Genomic DNA, 16425 nt, shown 5'->3' with positions numbered 1-16425 from the left:
TCTATAGAGGAATCTGACTCTGAGATCATCTTCTGTATTATCTGTGTTGTCTCCTTCTCAGACATTCTGTCGTCTTTTGCCTTCCACTTCATGTAAGGCTCAAAAAATTCCTTGTTTTCCTTCTCTAACTCATTCCACACTGCATTTATTATATATATATATATATATATATATATATATATATATATATATATATATATATATATATATATATATATGATGCACCTATTATTATATATGTTTCATAAATCTTAGTGTGTAATTTCGACATATGCACGTGCTCGCGTGCTTCTTTTTTGGCTGTTTGGGGGCAGGTATATATTCCATATGAACCAGCAATATACATTCATGCTTTGTTTCGGGACAAAGACGAGCAAGAGAAAGTTGGAGAAATGAAAATGTTTATATATTGAATCCTTGACGTGAGACACTAACTACATATCGTACCTCTCTTATCTTCTTCTTGGGTTTGTTTCGCAAAAGAAGAAAAAAAGAAACTGATATATCATATGATATAATTAGACGTGTAGGGAACTTTCAACATACGTTTATGTCAAAGCTATAAGGATTTTGAATTCATTGTAAAAGTCTCGTTAATACCATACTCGAGTCACTCGACGTTTAAAATCTATACTAACTCTTTTAAAATCTTAAACTATATTATATCCATCAAATGATTGATATCTAGCTAACATGTCTTAGGGTAAAATTCTTTTGGATTTGAAGCAAGGAAAACTATAAGTTCGCTAAAACAAATTATAATTCAACTTTTGATAGTTAATGAATTCCAAATTTTGAAACTTTTGACTCTAATATGTCATGAAAAATCAACTTTACTAAAAAGTAGGGAAGGACTCAACAATTAGTAACATCTTTCAAATATCGCCCTATTCTGTAAATTTTCAAAGTGATGAGTCATGATCAAGGAAGAAGCTCTCACTTGGTTGGCAAATTCTCAATTGATCAAATTCATATATTAAAATAGGGTTTGTAACTCAAAAGCTAGTATGAGACCTACATGGAGGCATATAACTAGTTAGGTATTATTCGAATATATTATCTCGATGATTATATCTCCCGAATTTTGCACGCCAATTGGAAACTCCGTGATCTTGCATGTGTGTGCATGCTTTTTGCTTTATGTAATAGCTTTTTACAGAGAGTAAAGATCATACCAGTGGATGTTATAATAGGATTAATATTTGCATGTTTAGAGAGCGCTTCCATGCATTCTTCCTTGGTCATGTGAAAGATCAAACACTTCTCGATCAGGTGCTGCACCTATATATATTTCATATAAACTCGTCAACACGGAGGTAATCGAGAGGCCATGATTTAACAGTCACCCACAAATTAAAAATCAAATTCAAGCAAAAAAGAACTTAAATAATATAAGTACCATATGAATGTATGAAGCTGAAGAAGATGACGATGAAGAAGACGAAGATTTAGAAGAGTCTCCCATGATATATCTAATCTAGCTACATGGGTTTGCACTTATTAGCAGTATGCAAGTAGCTAGGTAGCAAGGTGTGCATAAAAAATTAATGCAAGTGAATGATGATGGAATTAGTAGTGCAAAAATAAAATGTTATATGGAGACCGTATAGAGACGAAGAAGAGAATGAAAAGTAGAGGGTGGTGGGTGTGGGACCAATAGTCCCACGTGAGAGATAAATGATAATTGGCTATGAGGGGATTAGAGGAGATTGTAAATGACCATTGTTGTACAATTGCCATTAGAGGTTGCCCCCTCCACGTGATTTGTAGGACATCCCCACATACAAGTCCTCCAAAACGACAAACCCACATCATCAATTGATAGCACACACTTACTTCAAACTTAAACCTTTGTGATTAATCATTAATGTATATAATACAAAGAGGGTGTCAATACCCTTGAATAATTCTACACCTATGTGCCAGAATCCAAAAATTGCCCATGCCTTGACATGCCATTCACTCATTGGTGGAGCATTCCCTAGCTAGAGTGGTAGTTCCAACTTTGATCATTTGCTCCTCATCTTCAAATAATCTATCAAGTAATTATGAGCAGGGGATCCAGGAAGTGTGGAAGGCAACGGCTGAAAATAATCAAGGGATGTTTAGTTCTAGCTAGGAATTATTTTTTATGTATAATTGATATTATGCTTTTTTTTTTTTCATGTTTGTATAGTTTTTTAAATAAGAAATAGAATATAAGAAAAATGACAGCTTTATAATTAAAATAAAAACATAAAATAAGATCAAAGATATTTTATGGCCTAGAGGAATTACATAAATTAAAATAAAAAAGTACGAATTGTTGTAATTAAGTAATAACAAAAGTATGTGTCTTGAAAAAAGTACAATGATATATTTTATTGTCAAGAATAAATATTTTATTTTTATTAAGTAAAAATTTAAAAAAATAGATTTTAAAATTACAGAATAAAGATGAGAATGGATTGTGTAAAATAATTTTTAACTTATTTTCGTGTGTTACAGGCTTCAAATTTGTAAGTTTTAAATTAATAGATTAAAAAGTTTTGATATTATTAAAAATTAGATAATTAAGTTGATATTATCTAAATTAGAAATAATACTAAAAAAATAACAAAATGATAAAATAGAAATGCTTAAAGTGAAAGAATTCACGTTTAAAAGAAAACTATAAAAGTTAATGCTAACGAGTACATTAAAAAACAATAGTTAAACAATTGATATGCATGAATAAAATAATTTTATTTAATTTTAATTTTTTAATAAATATACTAACAATACTCGTACTCTTCGTTATAAATTCTATATGTTTTATATAATAATAACAGAAGTTAATCTGAATAGTATTACTTAATTAAAGTCTTAAATAATAAGTGATTTTTTATTACTTAAACAAAGTTTTGAGTTTAAATTTTTATGTATGTAAAAAAATTTTAGAATGAGAAAAAAAAAATATATATATATATATATTTTAAATTTTTTTAAAATAAGTATATTTAATTTTTAGACATAAATCTTCAATAAAACAAGAATACACTATGTAGAAAAATATTAAACCATATTTTTAAGATCGAAGATTAATTAAAAATTTAAAATAAAAAGTATTATTACTATTAATTATTTCTAACACGTTTACAATATTATTATTATTGTTTTAATTTTTATGATATCCGACAGAACATAAATATATTTCTGAAAACACTAATTTTATCCCTCAAAATAGTAATTGGGAAGGTTACGAGGAAATGAGTCCGTATCATATAATTGAGCTTACGAAAGTAAACACAACAATAATTAATAATTTCTTTTTGCCGTTCTATGTACATATTATACCTAATCTATTTGTTTTTAAATTTATTCTTTATTTTTTTATTTGATTTTGTTTCTAACTTTTTTTTTCTCAAATCCTTTAAATTTTAATTCTTTTATCTTTTCTTCCATTAAGAATTTAAGATCCCTCATCTCTAAGACTCTAACTTTTTATATATTGTTTTATAAGTAAATATTGTATTTATTAAATAAGAAAAAATAAAGAGATAAAATATTGAAAATTGAAGAAAAATTATGAAAATGTGTTTAACTTAAGACAGTTCAAATGCTGTATACAAATTTTAAAACTGGGTCTAATTGGAATCAAGATACAATAACGTTAAAATTCATTTTATCAACAATTAAAACTTAACAATAAATTGTTCAATTTAAAATATTCTTATTTAAAAATTAAATTAAGAACAAAATTTATGATACAATAATAGATAAAATTGAAGGCAATTTTATTTAAAACCGTTATTATAAACCTTTGCATAATTAATGACAACCGTTCATCTTACTAGCCTTGTTGCATCCCCATTTCTATCATTTTCAAGTCATTATTTTATAGGTTTGTTTTCCTTGCTTTCTATATCAATGTCTAGCACATCATCATCTTGTTTCCAAAAATTTCAAGATATCATATGTATATTATCTCAAAGTTAAGTGATAATAATAATAATAATAATAATAATAACAATAATAATAGTAATAGTGATTATGGCAGTGATAACTACAATTTAAAAATAAAAATATTTTTATGTTAAAATTTAAGATTCAACTATCTTATATTCGTTTCATTTAAACATGTTTTGCTTTTAAAAAATAAAATAAAAAAAGTATAATCACATCAAACAGACACTTAATTTATTTATTTTTTTTGTAAAAAAAAGGGAATTAGTCATCTCATGAAACATTAATGATTCGGTTGCACGATACGTCAATATATGACAAAATGGTGATGGCGATGCTTCATTGATCATTAACTAAAATTGTTTGAAAACACACAAAACAAAGAACGATAATTCTTTGGATTTCCTTTAAGGTTGAGCGTTTTGAGCTTTAAATATTTTGAAAATAGCAATTTAAGTAAATTTATCTAATGTCGTTTTTATTTAAAATTGAATTATAGAATTAAAAAGATGATACGTAGATGAGACGATAAGGAATTGTTTTAACTTAATTAAGGAATTATATTTGAAAAGAAAATACAAATACAATTGCATAAACAATCTAATGCATACTACTTATTATTTAAAAAAAAAAAAAAAACTAAATACTCTTTCAACCTCATCTTAAGATGAAGGGTACTCATACTCTTCAGCTTTATTTTTGGACTAGTACCAATACTTCTTCAGTTACATCAAAATAAATTAACAAGTTAATTAAGGTAATTAATTAAAAGTTAATCATCCAAACAATCAGAAGATTAATGAAGAATTGACCTATTAAAATTCATTAGTTCAATATCATACATATAAAAGGAAAGTAAGAATAACAGATAAAAAATAAAATAAAATATTTAATAGTATTTATTGTTTTATATTAAACTTTGACTTCACCATTAGAGTGTATTTGCATATATTTCTTTGTTATATTCAAGAATTTAAAATATTTGACAAGAACATAATAACAAAAGACAAAGACAGAAATTACAACAGACAAGTATATCCTCTACAGGAACAACATTTATCAAAATTAACTTGTTTATATACTAGTACCATAAAATATTGTTGTTTCTAATAAAAAAATTTACTTTGAAATTTTTATTGTATTTATTAAAACACAAATTAAAAAATGTATTCTAAAAAGAATGTTGATATAATATTTAAGAACATAATAAATTAAAAAACATTAACATCAGTAGATTAATTTAAAGCAACTAAAAATAATCCATTTTTATTTTATGTATTGGATAGAATAAATAGTTGATACAAGTGTTGGTTCCTCTGAATGTTTGTTTGGTTCATTGGTGAACAACGTAGGACATGTTTCATCCAGACACTTTATCTCAACCAATTCAACTTTCAGCAACCTCGTTCCATCCATTCCCTTTTAGCTCACCCACTAGTTTTGAAAGTAAGCACCTTTCCCATTTATAATTAAAGTGAATATTCTATTTTTTCTTCAAATTAATTGTAGTAATTTTTTAATATTTTAAAATTAAAAAGTTATATTTTTTTATAAATGCATTATTAATTTTAATTTATTAATTTAAAATTAATACTGATAATTGTTTCACTTATAAAATTATAGAATGTCATTTTAATTTATAAGACACTTTTATATATTTGATTTCATTATTAATAATAACAAAATATTATGAAAAACGATTATTTAGTTATTATAATAATTTTTTTTTCATTTTTGCTTATATTTTTTAATTTTTTTTTATGATAGTGTTACCATAGGGCAATTTAAGCCATAAACTTTGCTTTGCGACTTGTGTTAAAAAGAAAAATAGAATGATGAAGTCTAAAAAGTAAAAAGTTATACCAACATGACATGTTGGGTCACGGAACTGAGAATACAATGGCTAGAACAATAATTGTTTCGTCATAGACCCAAGGTTTGATTTACGTGAGAAAGAAAAATGATTTATCATGCTTAATATCAAAATTAATTTTGATGAATTATAAATTTGAATTAATTTTATTTAATTTTTATGTTCTTCAAGTTATTTAATTATATATATATATATATATATATATATATATAAGAAGCAAAATGTATTATAAAAAATTAAGAGCATATTTGTTTGTATTTTTAAAAAGAGATTTTTAAAAAAAAATTAAATTTATTTAAGGACTATTTAGTTTCCTAAATTTTTAAAAGTTTAAAATTATAAATATAAAATTTCATGTTTGATATTAATATTTTGAAAATTTAATGAATGATTTACCATTACATTATAAGTCATTGTAATAAGTTAAAGAGTATTATATGAGAATAATATTTAGCTATTAAAAATGTTTGAAGAATAAAATATTATGATATTATGAATTATTTATGTCAAAAGTTTTGTCAATACTTCAACTTAATTGTGATTTTTATTATAAAATAATTTTAATATAAATATATAATTTATAAGTATATATTTTTTTATCAAAAAATATTTTTTAAATATTCAAAAACGATAATATCAAACATATCAATGTCTTTTCATATATTTTATCTTTTCAGTTTGGATAAATAAGACAATAATAATTCTAGGAAAAAAAGAAGACAATAATAAGAGTCTCCCTAAATTGTTACATCTCTTTTCAAAAATATATGAATAATAATAATTTTTTTATTTGTTTTAAAAGAAAACACAGAAAAAAAGAGATAAAAACGTCTCTTAAAAATATAAATTAAAAAAATGTTGTCCTATTTTTAATTCAAAATTTATTTATTTTTATCTTTATGTTCGTTCATATGAAATAAAGAGAGGTTAAGTGTAAATTCAATCTCTTTGAAGTGGTCAACTAAATTGTCCCATTTAAAACAACTAATATAAAGATTGTTTATGATCTTTAAGAATCAATATGAAACTTTTATATCATCACACGCTAACTCGTGATCCACACCAAATATATTAGAGATCAATTTAAATATTTTTTTGATAACTACATCCACACATAAATAAGATAAAAAGTTAATAAAATGTTGCAATTAATAAATTTCTATTAAATATTATATTTTATGAATCTAATTATTAAATTTAAAATCATCATAAATTAAATATTTTCATAAAATATAAAATAATTAAAAAATTATTTAATACTTCATTATTCTACTTTATTTGCTATTTATATAGTATGTTATTTAAAATATAAATAAACAATGAATATTAGATAATATATTTAGAAATATATAAACTATATGTAATTATAAATACACAATCACTATAATTATAACACAAAAACAATAATTGAATTGATAAAATTTATTTGTGATAAAAAAGTTACTTATTAAACTTAACATCTAATATTATTTATGGATCGAGATCTGCTCTGATTTTCTTGGGAAGTGAACACCCTATTATAATATTTCCAGTTATTAAATAATTTCAACCGTTTAGATAATGTCATGTGACTCAACTTATTTTCTGAATCCCTTTGCGTTTTGTTCTTTTTAATGTTTGCCTCTGCATGTGATCCACAATTCGCATTCACGTTTTTTGTCCTCACCACACACATTCGCATATTTTTCAGCTCACAATTACAAGGCTTTTCCTTAGCAACTATGCTTCTTTATTTGAGTTGCGCACTTGACTTTCTTTAATAGGAAAAGATAAACAAAAGCGGTTATGCAACGCATATAGACATTAAAAAATGGGAAAAAAAGACATGTAATAATTACCTTAACATGACATTGAAGTTAGTAAGCACAATTTTCTTTTATTTACGCATAAGAAAAGGAGTTTTTCTTTGTAATTATACAATGTAAGAGAATCTGACATGTTCCGTGAAATGATAAAATAGTTCATTAAATTATAAGACATTATTGTCTGTAGTGTACATTAATTGATTCTTACCTGGCTATAGTTGTTACTTCCAGCATCAGATACCTCAGTTTTTCTTAAGGTTAACTACTCCAATAACCACGTTTGCACTCAGTTACCTTTTCTTTAATGCATCTTTGTGCTTGAAAAGCCAACCATTTTTTTCTCTGTGTCAAAGCTCGAAGTCTTCACAGAGCAATGGGGTTGTTGTGCATACCCACGTGGCTCACAGCAACAGTTCATATGTTGTTCTTCATTTATTGTGCATTCTGCATTTCTCAAGCTCTTGGGGTCAGAACTTCGCAACAACCTCTTAAGTCTCTGCCATTCATTTGGCCTCTTCCTGCGAGATTCAGCTATGGCAATGAGTCTCTTTCTGTTGATCCTGCACTCTCTCTCTCTGGCAATGGTGCTGCCTCTGCCTTTGTTCAAGCTGCTTTTGTTAGGTACAAAGGGATTGTGTTCAAGAACAGTGACAGGTTTGGTTTTCTCAGAACACAAAGGGCTGCTTTTGATGTTTCCAAATTGAAGATCACTGTGAATTCAAACAGTGAGGAGGTGGGCTTTTTATGCTTTCTTTTGCATCTTCTTTTGTGAGTTTTGATCAAGTTTTGATTTTGAGATTGGGAATTTGTTTGTTGCAGCTTCAACTTGGAGTTGATGAAAGCTATAATTTGTTCGTTTCAAGGGCTGAGGTGCATTCTGGTGTTGGGGAAGTCACAATTGAGGTATGGTTTGTTTTGAATTTCATGGTGCGATTCACGGGGACCAATAGGATTATTTTTTTATTGGATTAGGATATTCAATGAGATTATATTGTCGTGTACTTCAACTCACAAGTATTTGCTGCTCCCTCTCCCTTTCTAAGTTTGAAAGTGATTTTCTATTATATAAGTATTTTTTTTTTTTTTGTTTTATGCCATAATTTTTGGTGCCATGAACAACTCAACCAATCATTCAAGACTAATCTAGGATGTCACATACTAGCAATTGTAAATTAGTCAAACACTTGCTGATTGGAGTGTTTTGTTTATGGGGTAACAAATTGTTTAACAAATAAACATTCTGATGGTCTCGTGCTTTACTTCTCATGGTCAATGGACCGAAACAAACAAAATTGCAATACGTGGTTTATTATTATTTTTAAATAATAGACATTTCTAAATGACCGTTAGTCATCTAATTTTGTGATTTTGTTTATTGCAGGCAAATACTGTTTTTGGTGCATTGCGTGGATTAGAGGTATGTATAGAGTTTGCAACTCAACCAGCTCAAACTTTTTTTCCCTTGCCCCTTTTGCTGTTCACATTCCTGAAGTGGAGGAGGGGTAGGTGGAACAAGAGATTGTGAGGAAATAACGATCAGTGAATAGAGTAGTTTGTTCTTGTTTATAGCTTAAACTTGTAATGCTTTGAGGGCATTATCTGACACATGATAAAAGGAGTTGCAGATACTCTATATTTTTGGATAAATTCTGCCTTTACTCTTTAAAATAACTTCAAAACTTTTTATGCAATCTTCATTTTTCATAATTTAGGTTTGTGTTTTCTCCATATAATTGGCAAAATCCGATATCTGTTTTGTTCATGTGCACTGTTTAAGATATCGGCAGTTTGAAAGAATATAATTCTTTCTCTCTAATACCTTTGTATTTTCACTCTTTAAACTGTGGAATTGTGCAACCTAACATGTATTATTATTGGAATTTAGATAGTAAGTTGCTTAAACTTAATTGTATTTATATTATATATTTTTACCTTGAAAATGAAAACTGAACTATTGCTCTTATTGTGTTTATCAATATGCGTTGTGCATTCAGAAATGACTACTGACTACTTTCTAAATGACTGACATAGTTATAATTCCTTTTTGGGTTGTGCATGACCTATTTCCTTCATTTCTTTTCCATTTTTGTGATGCACTCAGACGTTCAGCCAGTTGTGTTCTTTCGATTACACAACTAAAACAGTACAAATATACAAGGCACCTTGGTCCATCCGGGATGAACCTAGATTTCCATACCGTGGGCTTATGTTGGGTAAGCCAAGATTTTGTAAATGAGGAAAGTCTATTCTATATTCTGCGATATGGTATGATCTAAGGCTCTATTGATACTTATCTTTTTTATTATTATTATTATTATTTTATTTTGCAGATACATCACGGCACTATTTACCTGTTGATGTAATTAAGCAGATAATTGAATCTATGTCCTATGCTAAACTTGTAAGATAAATGCCATAAGTTATTTTTTTCTTTCCTCCAGGCTGTTAATGATAGATGAAAACAAGAGAAGCATATCTAACTAGCATACCATGCTATTTTCTTTCATGCAATGCTGATATTAAAAACTGTACATGGTAGAATGTTTTGCATTGGCACATTATAGACGAGCAATCATTTCCTCTTGAAGTACCTACATATCCAAATTTGTGGAAAGGTTCATACACAAAGTGGGAACGTTACACAGTAGAGGATGCATATGATATTGTCCAGTAAGAATCACCTTATTCAATCTCCTACAAATATGTTAGTTTTTTATTTGAAATCATCCAAAATATGTTGGCTTTCTTTCCATAATGTGCGAGGGCGATTTACCAACAGGAAAAAGTTGTAAAAACTTTCTCTGATGAGATCTTCTTCACCTCAAGCTATCTAGTTGCATAGAATATTGCAACTATAAATATTGTATAATAAGTTCATTACTAATTTTGTAATCTTAAAAAATTTTGATCTGGTAAATTTAGACAAAATAAAAATTGTATTAAAAACTCGGGTAAGGAGAAGAGAGTGGAAACTATATTGTAATCCCAAAATAATATTATAGCATCAGGATCAATTGATCCATGCCTTTTATTAAATTGTTACTTCCCAGTTACCATCTTTGATTTGGCTTTCTTATTCTAATGCGAACTAATACAGTGTTCTCTTTTCATGTTTTACTTTGCCTCGATATAAAAGCTTTGCCAAAATGAGAGGTGAGGTGTCTTCTAATCCTTTTCAAGTTTCTGTTGCATATTATTTGGAGCATTTTGCAGTTTTGGTCATAATTTTGGATTTCTTCTGTTTTTTTTTTTAATGTTCCTTTATACCTTCATTCTTGCTCAGTTTCTTGCAAGATAATGAGTATATCTGCTTGGTTTATCACAGGCATAAATGTGATGGCAGAAGTGGATGTTCCTGGTCATGCAGCATCATGGTAAAGCTGATATGTCATGGTCCTTTATAATAATAATGTCATGAAAATGATGATTCATGAAACCCACAAAATTTCTATTACTTTTACAAATTATAAATACCTATTTCAAGAAAGACTTATGCTTACCATAGAAAATTTGACACTTTCTAGTTATGGATTGAATATAGTACGTTCTCAACTTATGCAGCAAATAGATCGACATAAACTTTTCAATTTTGTTTATTACAGCTGGGAATTGATTCAATTTTGTTCAAGCATTCATTTATCTTACAAATTTGGACTTCAATTGGTTTCTCCTAATATTTAATACTTCTACGTAGAGATATTGTACCTCAGAAATGTATTAAGGTTGTTCTTTTTTGTTTCTGTTTAGGGGTGTTGGATATCCTGATCTTTGGCCATCACCCACCTGTAAGGAGCCACTTGATGTTTCGAAGAAGTTTACTTTTGATGTCCTTTCTGGTATTCTAACAGGTGAAGTTCCTATAAACATGCATCAATCTACTAATCTGCATATTTAACTTATTTCTTCTTCTGTTCTGCCTTTTCCCTGGTTTTTTCTTGCAAAATCATCGTATTGGTCTTGTGGGGTGTCAGCACTAGCCATTGACCATCCCGAGTTATGTCCCTATCCTCCTCCCCTGGTACTTCGTACTATGATTTCATAATCTAACTCCTTTTCTAATTTTTACAGATATGAGAAAAATATTCCCATTTGAACTATTTCACTTGGGTGGTGATGAAGTGGATACAGGTTAGTATGTGGCTTTCTTATTGGAACTTGCCAAAGCACCATTTGATCTACTAAAAGCTTAAGCTATTACCAAGGGCCCAAAAGTCATATTGATTGTTAGCACATAAACATTAATATTAAGCTGTTCTGTATATATGCTAATTTATAAGAAATTACTATTTATTTTGACAGGTTGCTGGAGCAATACTACTCAAGTGAAGAAATGGTACAAATCTTATCTGTTATACTCATTCATTACATTATCATATGTTTTTTGGTTGCCTTGGGCTTTAATGGCATTGAAATATCATGATGCTATGGAAATTCTGATAAAATGCTATGGAAATTCTGATAAAACTCAAAATGTGAACTTCAACATAGAAAGTAAATGTTTTTATTCAAATATGATGGTGAGAAAAAGTAATTCAGAAGGGATTGCCATTGCTGTACGCAAGTCACTTCATTTGTCAAACTTTGGAATTAAGTGAAATTTTGGGATTATTTGCTCGTGATGCATGCAGAGGATTTCAGCCTTCCTTTTTTTTTTCCACAACCACTAACTGTTTTATTTTGAGCTTTAAAATGGTGGTCAAATTTCCGAAAATTAGCCATCGTGATCTATTCATTTTATTGATTTTCAATCTATCAGGCACACTGTTCAGACCTGATTATATGTCCAATGCAGGCTTCAGAACCACAACATGACTGCTAACGATGCCTATCAATACTTTGTACTGAAGGCTCAAAACATAGCTCTATCAAAAAATTGGAGTCCAGTAAACTGGTATGATCTGTGTTCATGTGGCATCATAACATCAAAACTCATTTATACCCTTGATTGATCCTTAATGGATATCACTTCTAATATTTCAAATGCCAGTAGCAGTTTGCATGCACATAAACAGCACAATGTTTATATTATTGTCTTCTGTACAAAACTACGAATCATGTTCTTAACATGTTGACATGTTTTTTAGATGTGACTTTTTTATGTTACTTCTCAGGGAGGAAACCTTCAATACTTTCCCAACTAAGCTCCATCCGAAGACTGTAGTGCATAACTGGTGAGTTTCCATCTTTTGTATGAAACTCAAATATCTCAGTTTAGAATAAAGTATTTAAAGTAATTACTGTAGGTTGGGTCCTGGTGTGTGTCCAAAGGCTGTTGCAAAAGGTTTCAGGTGTATTTTCAGTAACCAAGGTGTATGGTATCTTGACCATCTAGATGTACCTTGGGATGCTGTGTACACTGCTGAGCCACTAGAAGGTATACAGAAAGCTTCAGAACAAAAACTTGTACTTGGAGGAGAAGTTTGCATGTGGGGTGAAACAGCTGATGCATCAGATGTTCAGCAAACAATATGGCCAAGAGCTGCAGCAGCAGCAGGTAAGGACAATGAGATTTGGAGGTGCTTTAAGCTTAAGTGGTTTATTTGTCTAAAATGTCTTGGATAATTTAGTCATAAACCCTCTTGTTTATAATTAAGTGTAACTTTTATTATCTAACGTGTTTCTCACAGAACGGTTATGGAGTCAGAGAGATTCTATTTCAAGAAACATTAACATAACTGCATTGCCTCGGTTGCAATACTTCAGATGTCTCTTGAATAGAAGGGGGGTTCCTGCTGCTCCTGTCAATAATTTTTATGCTAGAACTGCTCCTGATGGTCCAGGCTCATGCTTTGAGCAATAATCCTGCAGTATGCCTCATCTGTCTACGTCTAGAGTGTGGTGAATGTAACTCACGTTTATCTGCTATGCCTGGCTGGTGAGCTAGAATTCTAATGGGTTAATGCATGTAGAGCTCTCTGGTAAATTGACAACAGTCATATTGTAAGTTATTGTTGATTTCAATAAATGAAATTTGTTCAGTTGTTTTGTGTTTGTAAATGCAAATTTAATGGACTTGTGAATGCTTTAGCTTGTTCTATATAGAAAGCTCTAACTGAAATCATCTATTCATAGTATTCAGTGTTACAAAATTTTGCCTTCTTCCTGTTTTACAAAAAGATAAATATTTTTTAGTTCTTATATTTGTGTGAGATTTTAATTTTAGTCCTTAATTTTTTTAGTTTTGGTCTTTTTTTTTTTTTAATTTTGCACTTTTAATCCCTCTCGTTAATGTGACATACAAAAAATGATACATATTAACTTTTTAATCACATTATTACTGGAGACAAAAATGTTAAATTTATAAAAATCAGGGATTAAAATCAATTTTTTTAAGAACTAAAATAAAATTATTACAAACATATACCGACAAAAAATATTTAAATCTTACAAATATGGTATTATCTTTTTTAATTTTTTTATGATTCTTTTTAAGAAAACGCGGGGTCTCAGGAGTTTTGTTAATTTCATCCTAAAGAATAATATTATCAGTTACTTATCTCAATTCTTAGGGTCCAAGTTAACATTTTTCTATGTATATAAAATATATTTAAATTATATTTTATAATTGTAAATTTTGTTATAAATCATATATTTAATGTTTTATTAACTAAATATGATAAAAATTGGTATATTTATTGTTTAGATCTGAACACAATTACGTTGTTAATATTTTTTTGCTAAGTTTATACTTTCTCGTTAACTGTAGTCTGAAGTTGCATTTTATTTTAATTCTTTATATTATACTATGTTTCCTTATTAATTTTAACTTTGTTTTCTTTCACCACTGCAACGATTTGGCTTTCAAATTTAACTGGGATTCTTCTTGCCCGTGCCATTTCACTTGCTGGAATCTAAAGCACTCCCATTCCTAATTTAAGAAACATTGGTGAAGTGAATGTAAAAAGCCTTGATTCAGAGAGAAATAATGGCCAAGGTAGTGAAGGGACCCTCCAAATTTCAAGCCCACAATAAATATATAATCAATTTAATATTGAAACCTTTCGTGTGTATACATACAATAAATGAATGGAGCCTTTCGTGTGTGTGTTTATAAACATTGTTACTTCTCATTTATTCAACATATTAAGCTTTTGATGAACAATATGGCTTCTTCTTCCATCAAACTGACCCTGAAACTACTCATCGACACAAAGCGTGAGAGAGTGTTTAGAAAAAAAAAAAATGTTAAAACACACTCCTATGAGCCCACTTTTTAGAATCTGTATTTCTTTTAAAAATGGAAGTAATAAAAATGTTATTTTAATATTAAATATTAGAAAAAATTTAAGGAATTAAGATTGAAGACTACTTTTAGTATTAATTTTTATTATATGAAGTGCTGAAATTAAATTTTAATTAAAAACAGTACTGATATTACCTATTAAAACTTTTTATTTTTAATTCTTAAAATAAAAGCTTGAAATAACTGATGACATAAAGGTAAACCTCGATTCAATGCTATGGCCTAGGGAGCTTCTAAGTTCAAAGCTTACAATAAATATAAATTTACTCTACAAATATTTTTTGTATCTTCCCAATATATTAGTGTAACCGCAACCTCTTGAATCGTCCCATAAGTGAATATTCTCGTTCCTATATATGTTATGGTTCTCACACGTTGTTCTCATAAACATGGCTTCTTCTTCCACCAACCTAACCCTGAAACTACTCATCGACACAAAGCGTGAGAAAGTGTTGTTCGCTGAAGCATCGAAAGAAGTCATAGACTTTCTCTTTAACTTGCTTCGCTTGCCTATTAGTAGTGTCATAAGACTCCTAAACAAGAATGGCATGGTTGGTAGCTTAGGCAATCTCTACCAAAGTGTTGAAAACCTTAACGACACTTACATGCAACCAAACCAACACAAGGATCTTCTCTTGAAGCCAAAAGCACACTTCTCCTCAACTAAGATCTCTGCCCTTCTTTCTGCAAACGATGACGATGATGATGTTGACAACTTAAAAGCTTCATTTTACATGTGCTCTTGTCACTTTAATAATGTTACTCGTGATAACAGGACTCGTTGTCCTCAGTGCAGTAATATTATGAACGTTGAAATAGGTTATGTGGCAACCAGTTTTCAGCAGATGTGTTTCCCAATGAAAGTGGGTTTGTGAAGGAAGTTGTAACTTACATGGTGATGGATGATTTAGTCATCTACCCCATGTCAACCATATCCAGTATTACATTACTAAATAAATTCGATGTCAAAGAGGTTGGTTCCTTGCAGGAAAAGGTTGTTGAGTTGGGTATGACTCAGGTATGTATATATATATATGTGATATGTCTTCGTTATTATAAATATGCAAAAGTGTCATAATTCTCAATATTGGTTAAATTAGAATATGCATATATACTTATGTGTCAAAATTTATACTTAATTTCCCACTTTTTTTGTTTAATTGGTAATGCCTTTTTATTGTCTTTTCTTAATAGGGTGTCAATCTGCTTAAAGCTTCTCTGCAGTCGAAGATGGTTTTGACAAGTGTTTTCCTCAAGAACAACACAGGATCATAGATGGATTCAAATTATTTTACCTTCTACATATCATTTTCAAAAAGTCTTGATTGTTTGGCATTTTGGTTTTCATGTTTGGCTACCTTATTATTGAGGTGCTTTCTACTCTATTTCTAATGAATATTACAACGCTTGCTATATTAGTTGCTACCATATCCGAAATCTCTATATCTCTCTAATTGGCGTCAAATTTATATTTTCTATGGTAAAAGTGCAAGCCTTTGTAGTTTGCCCATGAAATTACGTACGTAAGCTTTGCATGCTGTGTTGGATACTACGTGGCTTAATGTCTTTTGGACAAACAC

General features: G+C 29.0%; 2 protein-coding genes across 2 annotated transcripts; both read left to right on the top strand.

Annotated features, from left to right (window-relative positions):
* The first annotated feature begins 7886 nt into the window (after positions 1 to 7886).
* On the top strand, positions 7887 to 13448 carry LOC113872928 (beta-hexosaminidase 1-like). Its single transcript, XM_027510819.1, has 15 exons — positions 7887 to 8335; positions 8422 to 8505; positions 8984 to 9019; positions 9704 to 9815; positions 9933 to 10003; positions 10142 to 10272; positions 10739 to 10755; positions 10928 to 10976; positions 11350 to 11450; positions 11671 to 11730; positions 11902 to 11935; positions 12395 to 12493; positions 12714 to 12773; positions 12846 to 13096; positions 13230 to 13448. Exons 1-15 carry the CDS (start codon positions 7976 to 7978, stop codon positions 13400 to 13402), a joined length of 1638 nt encoding a protein of 545 aa, XP_027366620.1. The 5' UTR covers positions 7887 to 7975; the 3' UTR covers positions 13403 to 13448.
* A 1786-nt stretch (positions 13449 to 15234) lies between these two features.
* Positions 15235 to 16120, top strand: LOC113871938. Its single transcript, XM_027509031.1, has 3 exons — positions 15235 to 15581; positions 15665 to 15863; positions 16040 to 16120. The coding sequence occupies exons 1-3, from the start codon at positions 15235 to 15237 to the stop codon at positions 16118 to 16120; spliced, it is 627 nt and encodes a 208-aa protein (XP_027364832.1).
* The last annotated feature ends 305 nt before the right edge of the window (positions 16121 to 16425 follow it).

The sequence above is a fragment of the Abrus precatorius genome, unplaced genomic scaffold, assembly GCF_003935025.1.
Source record: "Abrus precatorius isolate BTA unplaced genomic scaffold, Abrus_2018 Scaffold7, whole genome shotgun sequence".
Classification (NCBI taxonomy): Eukaryota; Viridiplantae; Streptophyta; class Magnoliopsida; order Fabales; family Fabaceae; genus Abrus; species Abrus precatorius.
This window is presented reverse-complemented; position numbering and strand designations above follow the sequence as displayed.